The sequence below is a fragment of the Pristiophorus japonicus genome, chromosome 2 (genome assembly GCF_044704955.1).
Source record: "Pristiophorus japonicus isolate sPriJap1 chromosome 2, sPriJap1.hap1, whole genome shotgun sequence".
NCBI lineage: Eukaryota > Metazoa > Chordata > Chondrichthyes > Pristiophoridae > Pristiophorus > Pristiophorus japonicus.
In genome coordinates this window covers 116,536,353-116,551,892 of record NC_091978.1, presented here as the reverse complement: position 1 = coordinate 116,551,892, position 15,540 = coordinate 116,536,353, and the positions used below count along the sequence as shown (strand labels likewise).

The window sequence follows — 15,540 nt, the reverse complement described above, 5'->3', positions numbered from 1 at the left end:
TGCTGTTGGGTAGGGAGTTCCAGGATTTTGACCAAACAAGAACGTTGGCGGTTGGGATGCCAATCAAGCGGGCTGCTTTGTATTGGATGGAGTCGAGCTTCTTGAGTGTTGTTGGAATTCAACCCATTCAGGCAAGTGGAGAGTATTCCATCACACTCCTGACTTGAACCTTGTAGATGATGGAAAGGCTTTACCCAGTCAGGATGTGAGTCACTTGCTGCAGAATACCCAGCCTCTGACCTGTTCTTGTAGCGCTAGTATTTATGTGGCTGGTGCAGTTAAGTTTCTGATCAATGATGACCCCCCAGGATGTTGATGGTGGGGGATTCGATGATGGTAATGCCGTTGAATTTCAAGGCGAGATAGTTAGACTTTCTCTTGTTGGAGACGGTAATTGCCTGGCACTTGTGTGGTGCAAATGTTACTTGCTACTTATCAGCCCAAGCCTAAATGTTACTTGCTACTTATCAGCCCAAGCCTGAATGTTGTCCGGGTCTTGCTTCATTTTCTGAGGAGATGCGAATGGAACGGAACACTGTGCAATCATCAGTGAACATCCCAACTTCTGATCTTATGATGGAGGGAAGATCATTGATGAGGCAGCTGTAGATGGTTGGGCCAAGAACACTGCCTTGAGGAACTCCAGCAGCGATGTCCTAGGGCTAAGGTGATTGGCCTCCAACAACCACAACCATCTTCCTTTGTGCCAGCCAGTGGAGAGTTTTCCAATGATTCCCATTGACTTCAATTTTATTAAGGCTCCTTGATGTCAAGGGCAGTCATTCTCAATTCAGCTCTTTTTTCCATGTTTAGACCAAAGTTCTATTGAGGCCTGGAGCCGAGTGTTCCTGGCCAAACTGAGCATCGGTGAGCAGGTTATTGGTGAATAAGTGCTGCTTGATAGCACTGTCGACGACACTGGGTATATGTCAATGTTGTAGCTGTACTGCAACAGTTTGACTAGATCTGGAGCACAAGTCGGGATGTTGTCGGTGCCCAAAGCCTGTATCCAGTGCACTCGGCCATTTGTTATCACGTGGAGTGAATCAGATTGGCTGAAGACATGCTTCTGAGATGGTGGGAACCTCGGGGGTAGGCCGAGATGCATCATCTACTTGGCACTTCTGGTTGAAGGTGGTAGCAAATGCTAGATGCAGTCGAAGACGAGCTACAATTTCCTTCCACGTAAATATTGGGAAGACTGAAGCCGCTGTCTTCAACCTCTGCACAAATTGCATACTCTTGCCACCCCCTCCCCGGCCATTGTTTTATGCTGAATCAGACTGTTTATAACTTTGTCGGTGTGTTCTGTCCAACCCCAAGCTAAACTTCTGACCCCATATCTTCTGCATCACAAAGTGGAAGCTCCTACTTTCACTTGTGTAACATCATCTGCCTCCAACACTGCCTTTTCCACCGAAATTACCGTTTGCTGAAACCTAGTCCATTCTTTTGTCACCTTCAGACTTTATTACTCCAGTGTTGTACTGTCTGACTTCCCTTCAGACACCCTCCATAAACTTCAGCTCACCCAAACTCTGCCCATTTTTTATGCTGCATCAAGTTTCATTCACCCATCACCCTTGGCCCCTGGTCCACCAAAGCCTCAGATTTAAAATTCTCAACCTTGTGTTTAAACTCCTCCATGGCCTCACCCATCCTTATATCTATTACCTCCTTTGGCCCTAAAAGCCCTCATTCCTCTCAACAAACTTTCTGTTCTTCTGACCTCTTGTGCATCCCCTTCATGTCATGCTTTCAGCCCCCTAAGTCTCCTCCATAAAAACCTCCATCTTCCTTTCCTTCTTTAGGACCCTCCTTAAAATCAGCCTCTGAGTTTTTGATCACCCCTCCTAAACTACTTTGGCTTGGCCTCCATTTTCTCCTTAGGCTTCTGAAGGAGCGTGGGGTGTTTTTTCAGTGTTAAAGGTGCTATATAGATGTAAATTAATAAGAACAGAAGAAATAGGAACAGGAGTCGGCCATAGAGCCCCTCGAGCCTGCTCCACCATTCAATAAGATCATGGCTGATCTGATCATGGACTCTGCTCCATCTCGCTGCCTGCTCCCCATAACCCCTTATCGTTTAAGAAACTGTCTATTTCTGTCTTAAATTTATTCAATGTCCCAGCTTCCACAGCTCTCCGAGGCAGCGAATTCCACAGATTTACAACCTTCTGAGAGAAGAAATTTCTCCTCATCTCTGTTTTAAAGGGGTGGCCCCTTATTCTAAGATTATGTCCTCTAGTTCTAGTCTCCCCCATCAGTGGAAACATCCTCTCTGCATCCACCTTGTCAAGCCCCCTCATACCCTTATATGTTTCGATAAGATCACCTCTCATTCTTCTGAATTCCAATGAGTAGAGGCCCAACCTACTCAACCTTTCCTCATAAATCAACCCCCTCATCTCTGGAATCAACCAGGTGAACCTTCTCTGACCTGCCTACAAAGCAAGTATATCCTTTCATAAGTATGGAAACCAAAACTGCACATAGTATTCCAGGTGTAGCCTCACCAATACCCTATATAGCTGTAGCAAGACTTCCCTGCTTTTATACTCCATCCCCGTTGCAATAAAGGCCAAGATACCATTGACCTTCCTGATCACTTGCTGTACCTGCATACTATCCTTTTGTGTTTCGTGCACAAGTACCCCCAGGTCCCACTGTACTGTAGCACTTTACAATCTTTCTCCATTTAAATAATAACTTGCTCTTTGATTTTTTTTCTTCTGCCAAATTGCATGACCTCGCACTTTCCAACATTATACTCCATCTGCCGAATTTTTTCCCACTCACTTAGCCTGTCTATGCCCTTTTGCAGATTTTAGTGTCCTCCTCACATACTGCCTTTCCTCCCATCTATGTATCATCAGCAAACTTGACTACATTACAAAGTCCCTTCTTCCAAGTCGTTAATATCGATTGTAAATAGTTGGGGTCCCAACACTGATCCCTGCGACACCCCACTAGTTAATGATTGCCAACCAGAGAATGAACTATTTATCCCGACTCTCTGCTTTCTGTTAGGTAGCCAATCCTTTATCCATGCTAATATATTACCCCCAACCCTGTGAACTTTTATCTTGCGCAGTAACCTTTTATGTGGCACCTTGTCAAATGCTTTCTGGAAGTCCAAATACACCACATCCACTGGTTCCCCTTTACCTACCATGTTCGTTACATCCTCAAAGAATTCCAGCAAATTTGTCAAACTTGACTTTCCCTTCATAAATCCATGCTGACTCTGTTGACCGAATGTTGCTTTTCCAAATGTAGCAGTAGTACATATCAGGAAATTGTAGGCAGTGTGCAAGATTCCCCATCACCTATGCATACTTGGAAAATTACTCCTTTTATGTAATCTTATTATCATTGAAAACATTCACAACATATATCAAATACGGGCTTAAAAATGTATACTTTGTTTGCAGGCAACCATAGCTGCAGCCATGACCGAGAAATCTCCCTTTATTACTCCAATAAATGGAAAAGATGAAGCAAACCTTGCAAAGGCAGCTCTGGCAGTGACTAAATCAGATCACCTGACTGTTTACAATGCATATTTAGGGTATGTTCAACTAGCATAAAATTACCAAGAGTTATTGATGGATAAAGTGAATGGGCAAAACTGTGGCAAATGGATTTCAGTGTAGGCAAATGTGAGGTTATCTACTTTGGACCTAAAAAGGATAGAACAGAGTACTTTCTAAAAATGGTGGAGGTCCAAAGAGACTTGGGTTTCAGGTACATAGATCATTAAAATGTCATGAACAGGTACAGAAAATAATCAAAAAGGCTAATGGAATGTTGGCTTTTATATCTAGAGGACTAGAATACAAGGGGGTAGAAGTTATGCTACATCTATACAAAACCTGGTAACCGTACATGAAGTATGGCCTTTATTGCAAAGGGGATGGAGTATAAAAGCAGGGAAGTCTTGCTACAGCTATATAAGGTATTGGTGAAGCCACACCTGGAATACTGCGTGCAATTTTGGTTTCCATATTTACGAAAGGAATACTTGCTTTGCAGGCAGTTCAGAGAAGGTTCACTAGGTTGATTCCAGAGATGAGGGGGTTGACTTATGAGGAAAGGTTGAGTAGTATGGGCCTCTACTCATTGGAATTCAGAAGAATGAGAGGTGACCTTAACGAAACATATAAGATTAAGAGGGGGCTTGACAAGGTGGATGCAGAGAGGATGTTTCTGTGAAATTCGCTGCCTCACAGAGCTGTGGAAGCTGGGACATTGAATACATTTAAAACAGAAATAGACAGTTTTTGAAACGATAAGGGGTTATGGGGAACGGGCGGGGAAGTGTAGCTGGGTTCATGATCAGATCAGCCATGATCTTATTAAATGGCGGAGCAGGCTCGAGGGGCCATATAGCCTACTACTCCTCCTATTTTTTATGTTCTTACGGTTCAAGGCACCACACCTTAGGAAGGATAGATTGGTCTTTGAGGAAGTGCAGCATAGGTTTACCAGAATGATACCCGGACTCCACGGGTTAAATTACAAGGAGAGATTACACAAACTAGGGTTGTGTCCCTGGAATTTAGAAGATTAAAAGGTGATTTGATTGAGGTTTTCAAGATATTAAGGGGAACAGATAGGGTAGATAGAGAAAAATTATTTCCGCTGGTTGGAGAGTCTGGGACTAGGGGGCACAATGGATAGTAGAAGTTTGGAACTTTCTTCTGCAAACTGCAATTAATGCTAGATTAATTGTTAATTTTAAATCTGAGATTGATAGATTTTTGTTAACCAAAGATATTAATGGATATGGGGCAAAGGTGGGTATTTGGAGTTAGTCAAAGATCAGCCATGATCTCATTGAATGGCGAAACAGGCACAAGGGGTTAAATGATCTATCTACTCCTGTTCCTATGTTTCTAGTCTGGCAGTGTGCTGTGCATTATTAATTGAACATATATAGGAATATTTTAGATTTTATAGCTTGGAGTATGTATGCGTGTGTATATACTCTTCAAATAGCTGATCCTATTGTATCTAAATTTGAACCTGTATTTGCATCTTAAGATGGAAGAATGTGCGAAGTGATGGATATCGTGCTGAAATGGCTTACTGTAAGAAGCACTTCCTGAGTCGGACAGCACTTCTAACGATGGAGGTTTGTTTTTTCTTTGTATTAAACACTCTAATTTTGTCCATTTAATTCAAGACTCATAAAAACATAAGAAATAGGAGCAGGAGTCGGCCATTTGGCCCCTCGATACTGCTCCGCCATTTAATAAGATCATGGCAGATCTGATCTTGGGCTCAGCTCCACTTCCCTGCTTGCTCCCCATAATCCTTTACTCCCTTATTGTTCAAAAATCTGTCTATCTCCACCTTAAATATATTCAATGACCTAGCCTCCACAGCTCTCTGGGGCAGAGAATTCCACAGATTTATGACTCTCTGAGAGGAGAAATTCCTCCTCATCTCAGTTCTAAATGGGCGACCCCTTATTCTTAAACTATGCCCCCTAGTTCTAGATTCCCCCATGAGTGGAAACATCCTCTCTGCATCTACTTTGCCGAGCCCCCTCAGTATCTTATATGTTTCGATAAGATCATCTCTCATTCTTCTAAACTCCAATGAGTATAGGCTCAACCTTTCTTCATTAGGCAATCCCTTCATCTCAGGAATCAACCTCGTGAACCTTCTCTGAACTGCCTCCAATGCAAGTATATCCCTCCTTAAGTAAGGAGACCAAAACTGTATGCAATACTCTAGGTGTGGTCTCCCCAATACCCTGTACAGTTGTAGCAGGATTTCCCTACTTTTATACTCCAGCCCCTTGCAATCAAGGCCAACATTCCATTTGGCTTCCTGATTACTTGCTGTACCTGCATACTAACTTTTTGTGTTTCATGCACAAGGACCCCTAGGTCCTTCTGTACTGCAGCATTTTGTAATCTCTCTCCATTTAAGCAATTATTTGCTTTTTTATTTTTCTTGCCAAATTGGATGACCTCACACTTTCCCACATTATACTCCATCTGCCAAATGTTTTCCCACTCACTTAGCCTGTCTGTGACCCTTTGCAGATTCTTTGTGTCCTCCTCACAATTTGCTTTCCCACCCATCTTTGTATCATCAGCAAACTTGGCTACATTATACTCGGGTACATTATACTCAAGTCACGAATATAGACTGTAAACAGTTGGAGGCCCCAACACCGATTCCTGTGGCACCCCACTAGTTAACGTTTGAAAACTGGGAAAAGACCCATTTATCCCGACTTTCTGTTAGTTAGCCAATCCTATATTCATGCTAATATATTACCCCCAACCCTGTGAGCTCTTAATCTTGTGCAGAAACCTTTTATGTGGTACCTTATCGAATGCCTTCTGGAAATCCAAATACACCACATCCACTGGTTCCCCTTTATCCATCCTGCCTGTTACATCAAAGAACTCCAGCAAATTTATCAAAATGATTTCCCTTTCATAAAATCATGCTGACTCTGCTTGATTGTATTATGCTTTTCCAAATGTTCTGCTACTGCTTCCTTAATAATGGACTCCAGTATTTTTCCAACGGCAGATAGGACAGATAGTGGTGTTTGTTATCTTCCCAGATATTTAAGGTTATACACGTTCCTCATGATGAAAAGGGACTGGAAGTTTACAGAATGTTTGCTAATTTTGTGCTTTTAAAAAGAAATTGATTTGTATTTGAAGGACTAGGTTCCATATGAATTCATGATAAAATGGTAATTGGAATGTATAACCACAGACTGAATGGTGGCTAATGATGTTTTTCATGAAAAATCAACTTGCAGGATATTAAACAAGAACTCACCAAGCTGATGGAAGCAGTGGGTTTTGTGTCACCAAGAACCAGAGGAATGAAGCATCAAAGTTGCAATAAATGGTCCTTGGAAGAGTACCCTAAAAGGAGTTTTTCATATCAGGAGGTCCCCCTTCTTAAAGCTGTACTAACAGCAGGACTATATGACAATATTGGGAAGATTATTTCTACTCCATCAGTGGACATTGCTGACAAGGTGATTTGTTCCATAGAAACTGCACAAGGTAAAGCACAACCGCATCCTTCATCTGTCAATAGGGATCTGCAGACCAATGGCTGGCTTTTGTATCAGGACAAGGTAACTCATCTATAGAATCAATAAATGCAAGTCTTTCTTTTTGTTTTTATCTGTCTATTTTGTTGTACTGGAATGAACTGGGTATTGTACTGCGGGGTGTAACCAAAATGCTTCTATAAACATGAAAGTGTTGACCGTAAGTAACATAGAAGTAAGCTCCATTTGAAGTATATTGTCGCATGCTATCTTCACTATATTCTTGTTACTGTTTGTTCCCTTTCCCTTGGATTGATTATTAGTGTCTGATCTTTCAGTCAGTCGACTACTCCATCTGGATTTCTCTCCCAAAACTGCTTTTCCTAGGCACTCTCTCTTTGCTTTCAACTGTGTCCTAGGATGCATTTTCAAAGCTGCTATGTGTCTTGAGTTTAGGTTCCAGCCAGGAAGAAGGCCTGTTGACATTGATTGGCTCTTGTCTGGTTTGCCTCAGAACGTTCCAAAGTGCTTTACAGCCAATGAAGTACTTTTAAAGTGTAGTCATTGTTCTCATGTAGGAAATGTAACAGCCAATTTGCGCACAGCAAGGAGTCACAAACAGCAAAGTGTTAATGACCAGTCAATGCAAATCAATGTGATATGAGACTTGCCTTTTTGGGGAGTTACATTGTACTGTGTTCCAGACTTGGGTTGGGTTCTCGCAGTCAGTTTAATATTGAAAAGCAATTTCAGCTTTGAAACAGCACTAAACTGTCAGTGTTCTCCCAAAATACTATCTCTTTGATTGTGGCTTTGGTATCTCTCCATAATTCTTGCTTTCCTGCTTGATGTCCCCTACTCTTCCAGTAAAGCGCACTGTAAAGTTTTTTTATGAGGAGCACTATATAAATGCAAATTGTGTTAGTGTATCAATACACTAAATGTCTGATGATAATATGGAGATAAATTTGACAGAAAAGCAGTGAAAAATTCCAGGAGTTGAAAGGTTCAAACAGCATTTGGTCTTTTTTTTCTGGTGCTCTGCGGCTCTTCTGAAATATAGCTGACAAGCGGGAGAACTTCCGAAAATTCACCCCTTTCAACTTTTTCCTATAGAGCAGTGATTAATGCTGTTATTAAGATTCTGCTAAATATTTATTTTTCTATCAATGCTGACACATTAATTTTTTGAAACTGTTAATCATCACATTTGTTGGTTATAGTGGAGCAACGCAATTAATATGTTCCCTGTCCAAAGTGATTACATGTACCTGTATTACTTTGTATTTGAAATAAACTGCACAGTAGGACCACTTAATGACTATAAATAATCTATAGAAGATCAAATTAAGTTTTCTCGCTTTTTAAATATGTACTTTTTGGCAATATTCTACTTGCAATGTTATAATATCCTGTTTTTGATGTGTGTGGAGACTATGAACAACATACAACTCTGTTTAAGTGGGACATCTATATGCACAGATTGAGCACATGAGTATACAGGCTAGCCAAGTCGTCAGTCTGCTTTAAGTTACCATTTAAATATTGAAGACCTGAGTTTTTTATATTTTCGTAGTGTTGTTCTCGTATTGACAGAACTATTTAATAATGGTACGAATCCATTTTTTTTTGTTTAAATAAGGTGAAATATGGCAAGGTATATGTGCGAGAGACAACCCTGACTTCACCTTTTCCAATCTTGCTGTTTGGTGGTGATATAGAGGTGATGCACCGTGAAAGATTACTTTCAGTTGATGGCTGGATACATTTCCAGGTAAGAATACTTGTTTAATGTGCTATGCTGAATCTCACTGGAAAATCAACCTTTTTATACGCTGTTTCTAATATGCACCTTCCATAAACTCGAGCTCATCCAAATCTCTGCTGCCTGTACCCTAACTCGCACCAAATCCCATTCATCTTTCATCATCATAGGCAGTCCCTCGAAACGAGGATAACTTGCTTCCAGGCCAAAAAAAAAGGATGAGTTCACAGGTGTTTCGAATGAAGAACCCGAACAAGGGTGGAAGATGCCTGTGCGTGGATTTTTTTTAACATGTGTTGGCCGTTGCATACCAGCCACCACATGGGCTTGACAGAGCTAGGCTTTGGTCTAGTGGCAAGGATTACCCAAGACAACTGGAGACCAGCTCTCCTGCACGGACCTGGTGAGCACACATATCGCAGTGTGGGCTGGCCTGTGCTGCCCCTGGGCCCTCGCCTCTTCTGGGCCCCAAACTCTCGCCTCTCCCGGTCCCGATCACGTCCCTCTACATTCTCTCGCCCCTCCTTCGCCCCGACCTCGCTGCTCCTGCTGCATCTGCCCACGCTCCAATCACCGACCTGGAACTTGCTGACATCCCTCCGCTGCCGTTGCCCTCCTGCACCAGCTCACGCTGTACCTTGCAGTGGTCTCCACGTTGCCCATGGCCGCCGCTCGCCGCTCCTTTTATGGCCCCGACCTGCTGCTGACGGTCTCTTGCAGGTCGGGGCCTCTACGCTGATTTCACCCTTGTGCTCGCTGACCTACATTGGCTCCCGGTCCGGCAATTCCTCGATTTTTAAAAAGTCAAAGCCTTGTTTTTAAATCTTTACATGGCCTCGCCAATCCCTATATCTGTAACCTCCTCCAGCTCTACAACCCTCCGAGATCTCCGTCTCCTCCAATTCTGGCCTCTTGCGCATCCCTGATTTTCTTCGCCCTACCATTGGCGGCAGTGCCTTGAGCTGCGTAGGCCCTAAGTTCTGGAATTCCCAGCACCAGCACCGTAGGTGGAGAAAATGTACCCTGAAAGTGAGGCCCATTACCATCTCCTTTTGCCTCACTCCATTATCACTTTTGTCTTATAACCTCTCCTGCCTTCCACCCTATCACAGACCTTCCCTTTTGTTCTTTCTTCCCCTCCCCTCGTTCCCTGCCTTTTCACTTGCTTTAAATCTGTTATATCTCTAACCTTTTCCAGTTCTGTCGAAAGGTCATCGATCTGAAATATTAACTATTTCTCTCTCCACAGCTGCTGCCTGACCACCTGTTTTTATTTCAGATTTCTAGCATTTGCAGTATTTTTCTTTTGTAGGTATTTTTGAATACATGGTTTCCAATGAACTTTTGCACCAAACTCCATGTTCACCATTTACCCTAGTATAAATTAATTCTATATAAAGTGAAAATGCAGTTCAAATAATGTATTAGCTTAACAGAGCTTTCTGTGTTGTCACTGTGCTGCAGATCCCTCCTCCCCCCACCCCCGGTGTTTCCCCTTTGTGATTAAGTGTATCCTATTACTTAATCTAGTGCTTATTCCAGGCGCTAGCTTAGTGGGAGAAGGAAATGAAGTGCTTGGCTGCAGAATGGTCATGCTGGACACTGGGATGATGGTGGATCAAAACATGACCCTGTAATTGCTGTTGCCATGTCTGAAGCTGTGCAGTGCTCAGTACCTAGGCCTGCCCTCTTTATGGCTTAGCATGGGTAGTTTAGGGCAGTTGGGAGGCATGGATATTGTGTTGCTCTGTGAGACAGATCCTTCATTCCTGCCTACTCTGCCATGCTTCTACTTCTGTGTGTCATGGGACCAGGACACATGGCTACAATGAGATTGTTGAAGTCTCTTGTCTGGGTACTGGTGCAGACTGCAGCTAATTTCCCCTGCATGGTTTGTCTAGACAGGACAAATTTGCGGAATTCCTGGTATCCCTAACATCAGTTGGTATGCTCTTGAGAAAATCCAACTATGCTTAGGATCTCTGTAGCTGGTGCTGGAGGTTTACACCAGGTGCTCCAGGGTTGACTCATCTGTAAGTGGCTATCTTGTATTTATTCCCCCTTGTTCTGGGCTCACCCAAAAATGTATCCATTTCTCTGCATCCACCCTAATGAACCCTTCATAATAAAGACCTCTATCAAAACATAACAAATACAATCAAGAGTGGGCCATACGGCCCATTTGAGCCTGCTCCACTATTCAATAAGATCACGGCTGAACTTCTACATCAATTCCACTTTCCTGCCCTATCACCATATCCCTTGATTCACTTAGTGCCCAAAAATTGATCTCAGTCTTGAATATATTTATCGTCTGAGCATCCACAGCTCTCTGGATAAAAATTCCAAAGATTCACAACCCTCTGAGTGAAAGAAATTACTCCTCACCTCAGTCCTTATCCTGAGACTATGACCTCTCGTTCTAGACTCTCCAGTCAGGGGAAACAGCCTCTCAGCATCTACCCTCTCAAGCCCTCTCAGAATTTTATGCGTTTCAATGACATCACTTTTCATTCTTCTAAACCGCAGGGAATATAGGCCCATTCTACTCCAGTTCTCCTCATAGGATAGCCCTCTCATCTCAGGAATCAATCTAGTGAACCTTTGTTGCTCCACCTCTAAGGCAAGTCTATCCTTCCTTGGGAAAGATCAAAACTGTACACAGTACTTCAGGTGTGGTCTCATTAAAGCCCTATATAATTGCAGCATGATTTCTCTAGGGAATTCGACTCCACTCCAATTGAATACAGTGATATTTTATTTTAAGACTTGTAAAACTTAACACATACCAGTCCATGAGCAATAATTTACCGAACCAAGCAGAAAGTACATCATCCACCCTGTTCTGGATAGAAGTGTGCCCCTTGATGTTACACGATAGGTTTGTCTCCTTCTCTTGGATGCTTCGCCTCGCCTCGCCTCAATCCTTCTACACTACACAGCCTCGAGCTTATCCTTTACACACCAGAAAACAGTACTACACACAGGCTAATCAAATCAGCACTTAATTCTGTTGTTTTTCTTAATGTTCCTGCTCTAATTACACCATATACCTGCACCAATCAGATACCTGATCATAACACAAAAGCAAAATACTGCGGATGCTGGAAATCTGAAATAAAAACACAAAACGCTGGAAATACTCAGCAGGTCAGGCAGCATCTGTGGTGCAAGAAACAGTTAATGTTTCATGTCAATGCTTCTATCGGAAGTGGAAAAAGTTAGAGATGTAACAGATTTTTAAGCAAGGGTAGGGGATGGGGAGGAAAGAACAAAAGGGCAGGTCTACGATAGGATGGAAGACAGAAGAGATTAAGAGACAAAATCATCATCATAGGCAGTCCCTCGGAATCGAGGACTTGTTTCCCCTCTAAAAATGAGTTCTTAGGTGGCTGAACAGTCCAATATGAGAAACATAGTCCCTGTCACAGGTGGTACAGATAATCGTTGAGGATAAGGGAGGGTGCGACTGGTTTGCCGCACGATCTTTCCGCTGCCTGCGCTTGATTTCTGCATGCACTTGGCGATGAGACTCGAGGTGCTCAGCACCCTCTCAGATGCACTTCCCCACTTAGGGCGGTCTTTGGCCAGGGACTCCCAGATGTCAGTGGGGATGTTGCACTTTATTAGGGAGGCTTTGAGGGTGTCCTTGTAACGTTTCCTCTGCCCACCTTTGGCTCGTTTGCCGTGAAGGAGTTCCGAGTAGAGTGCTTGCTTTGGGAGTCTGGCATGCGAACAATGTGGCCTGCCCAGCGGAGCTGATCAAGTGTGGTCAGTGCTTCAATGTTGGCCTGGTCGAGGACGCTAACGTTGGTGCGTCTGTCCCACATGGGGATTTGCAGGATCTTGCGGAGACATCGTTAGTATTTCTCCAGCGACTTGAGGTGTCTACTGTACATGGTCCATGTCTCTGAGCCGTACAGGAGGGCGGGTTTTAATACAGCCCTGTAGACCATGAGCTTGATGGCAGATTTGAGGGTCTGGTCTTCAAACACTCTTTTCCTCAGGCGGCCGAAGACTGCACTGGTGCACTGGAGCGGTGTTGAATCTCATCGTCAATGTCTGCTCTTGTTGAAAAAGAGGCTCCTGAGGTATGGGAAATGGTCCACGTTGTCCAGGGCCGCGCCATAGATCTTGATGACTGGCTGGCAGCGCTGTGCGGCAGGGACAGGTTGGTGGAGGACCTTTGTCTTACGGATGTTTAGTGTATGGCCCATGCTTTCGTACACCTCAGTAAATACATTGACTATGACTTGGAGTTTGGCCTCTAAGTGCGCAGACGCAGGCGTCGTCCGCGTACTGCAACTCGACGACAGAGGTTGGGGTGGTCTTGGACCTGGCCTGAAGCCGATGATGGTTGAACAGGTTCCCACTGGTTCTGTAGTTTAGTTCCACTCCAGCGGGGAGCTTGTTGAGTGTGAGCTGGAGCATGGCAGCGAGGAAGATTGAGAAGAGGATTGGGGCGATGGCGCAGCCCTGTTTGACCCTGGTCCGGACATGGATTGGGTCTAGAATGGATCCGTTGGTAAGGATCACGGCCTGCATGTCGTCGTGGAGCAGGTGAAGGATGGCGATGAACTTTTCGGGGCATCCAAAACAGAGGAGGACGCTCCATAGACTCTCGTGGTTGACAGTGTCAAAGGCCTTTGTAAGGTCGAAGAAGGCCATGTAAAAGGACTGCTGCTGTTCCCTGCATTTTTCCTGCAGCTGTCATGCTGTAAAAATCATGTCCGATGTGCCCCGTATAGACGAAATCCGCACTGCAAGAGGAGCTCCTCGACCATAGGGAGGAGGAGGACTTCAGCGACAACTTTCCCAGTGGATGACAACAGGGAGATTCCTCTGTAGTTGCCGCAGTCGGACTTGTCCCCTTTTTTAAAGATGGTCACGATCACTGCATGTCTGAGATCTCCTGGCATGCTCTCCTCCCTCCAGATGATAGAGATGAGGTCATGTATTCACACCAACAGTGCCTCTCCACCATACTTCAGTGCCTCAGCGGGATTCCATCCGCTCCCGTAGCCTTGTTGTTCTTGAGCTGTCTTATGGCTTTTTCTACCTTGTGCAGTGCTGGGGTTTTACTGAGGTGATGGCGGGTACCATGCTGCGGGATGGAGTCGAGAACACTCGAGTCAAAGGCAGAGTCTCGATTGATGAGATCTTCGAAGTGCTCCTTCCAGCAGGTCCTGACTGCCTCGGTGTCCTTGATGAGTGTTTCCCCGTTCTTGGCCAGCAATGGGGTGGGACCTTGGGTGTTTGGACAGTAGGTGGCCTTGACTGCAATGAGGAATCTTTGCACATCATGGCTGTCAGCCAGCTGCTGTATCTCCTGTGCTTTCTCCATCCACCACCTGTTCTTTAGGTCCTGGGTTTTTTGTTGGACCTCAGCCTTGAGCTGCCTGTAATGTTGCTTTGCTGCTCCCGCATTGGGTTGTTGTTTAAGGCTCAGAAATCCCCTGCGCTTGCAAAAAGGGATGGTGGTGAAAGGCAAAAGGAGGTGGTAATGGGGCAAGTTAAAAAACAAAAGATGAGTCGAGATGATGTGTTAATGGAAATGGCAGAATCATCAACAGCTGCCATGGGGAAAAAAATAGGGGTAGAGGTTATGGTCTGGAATTGTTTAACTCGATGTTGAGCCCAGAAGGCTATAAAGTGCCTAAACGAAAGATACCTGATTATGTCTGGTCATCCTAACATTCTAGCTGAGCTTTGTTCTGGCTTCAATAACTGGATTCAGATTCCTGAATTTCCTGCTCTCTACACAATAGTCTATATCTCTTTTCAAACTGTTGGTGTCCTCCTCACAGCTTACTTTCCCACCTAGCTTTGTATCATCAGCTAACTTGGAATATATTACACTTGGTTCCCTCATCTAAGTTCTTGATGTAGATTGTAAGTAGCAGAGGACCAAGTACTGATCCTTATAAGACTCCACGAGTTACACCCTGCCAGCTTGAAAATAACCCATATATTTCTACTCTCTGTTTTCTGTCCATTAACCAATCTTCAATCTGTGCTAATATACTAACTCTAATCCGACGAGCCCTAATCTTGTGTAACCACCTACTGTGTGGCACCTTATTGAATTCCTTCTGAAAATCCAAATAAACTACATCCACTGGTTCCCTTTATCAACCCTGCTAGTTACAACCTCAAAAAACTCCCAATAGATTTGTCAAACACGATTTCCCTTTCATAAAACCATGCTGACTGCTGAATCATATTGTAATTTTCTAAATGCACGGTTACCACGTCCTTAATAATAGATTTTAGCATCTTCCCTACTACTGATGTTAAGCTAACTGGCCTATAGTCCCCCGTTTTCTCTCTCCCTCCTTTCTTAAACAGCAGGGTTGCATTTGCTATCTTCCAGTCCACGGAGATGATTCTAATATCTAAGTCTGCTCGACATCTCTTTTCCAGACAAAGTGACCCAGTCTGCTCAATTATTCCTCTCTCTCTTTCTCTCTCTCTCTCTCTCTTTCTCTCTCTCTCTCTCTCTCTCTCTCTCTCTCTTCCTCACCCACTCTCTCTCTCTCTCTCTCTCTCCCCACCCACTCTCTCTCTTTCCCCCCACCCACTCTCTCTCTTTCCCCCCACCCACACTCTCTCTCCCCCACCCACTCTCTCTCTCCCCCACCCACTCTCTCTCTCCCCCACCCACTCTCTCTCTCCCCCACCCACTCTCTCTCTCCCCCCACCCACTCTCTCTCTCACCCCACCCACTCTCTCTCTC

At 44.1% G+C, this 15,540-nt stretch overlaps 1 protein-coding gene across 1 annotated transcript in view; it reads left to right on the top strand.

Moving 5' to 3' along the window:
- Nucleotides 1–15,540, top strand: part of dhx29 (DEAH (Asp-Glu-Ala-His) box polypeptide 29) — a 168,677-nt gene that overhangs the window by 131,607 nt on the left and 21,530 nt on the right. Inside the window, exons 22-25 of the mRNA XM_070868797.1 lie at nucleotides 3,435–3,571; nucleotides 5,047–5,137; nucleotides 6,797–7,123; nucleotides 8,682–8,813. Of these exons, the coding sequence (XP_070724898.1) occupies nucleotides 3,435–3,571; nucleotides 5,047–5,137; nucleotides 6,797–7,123; nucleotides 8,682–8,813 (687 nt within the window). The remainder of the gene's footprint in view (nucleotides 1–3,434; nucleotides 3,572–5,046; nucleotides 5,138–6,796; nucleotides 7,124–8,681; nucleotides 8,814–15,540) is intronic.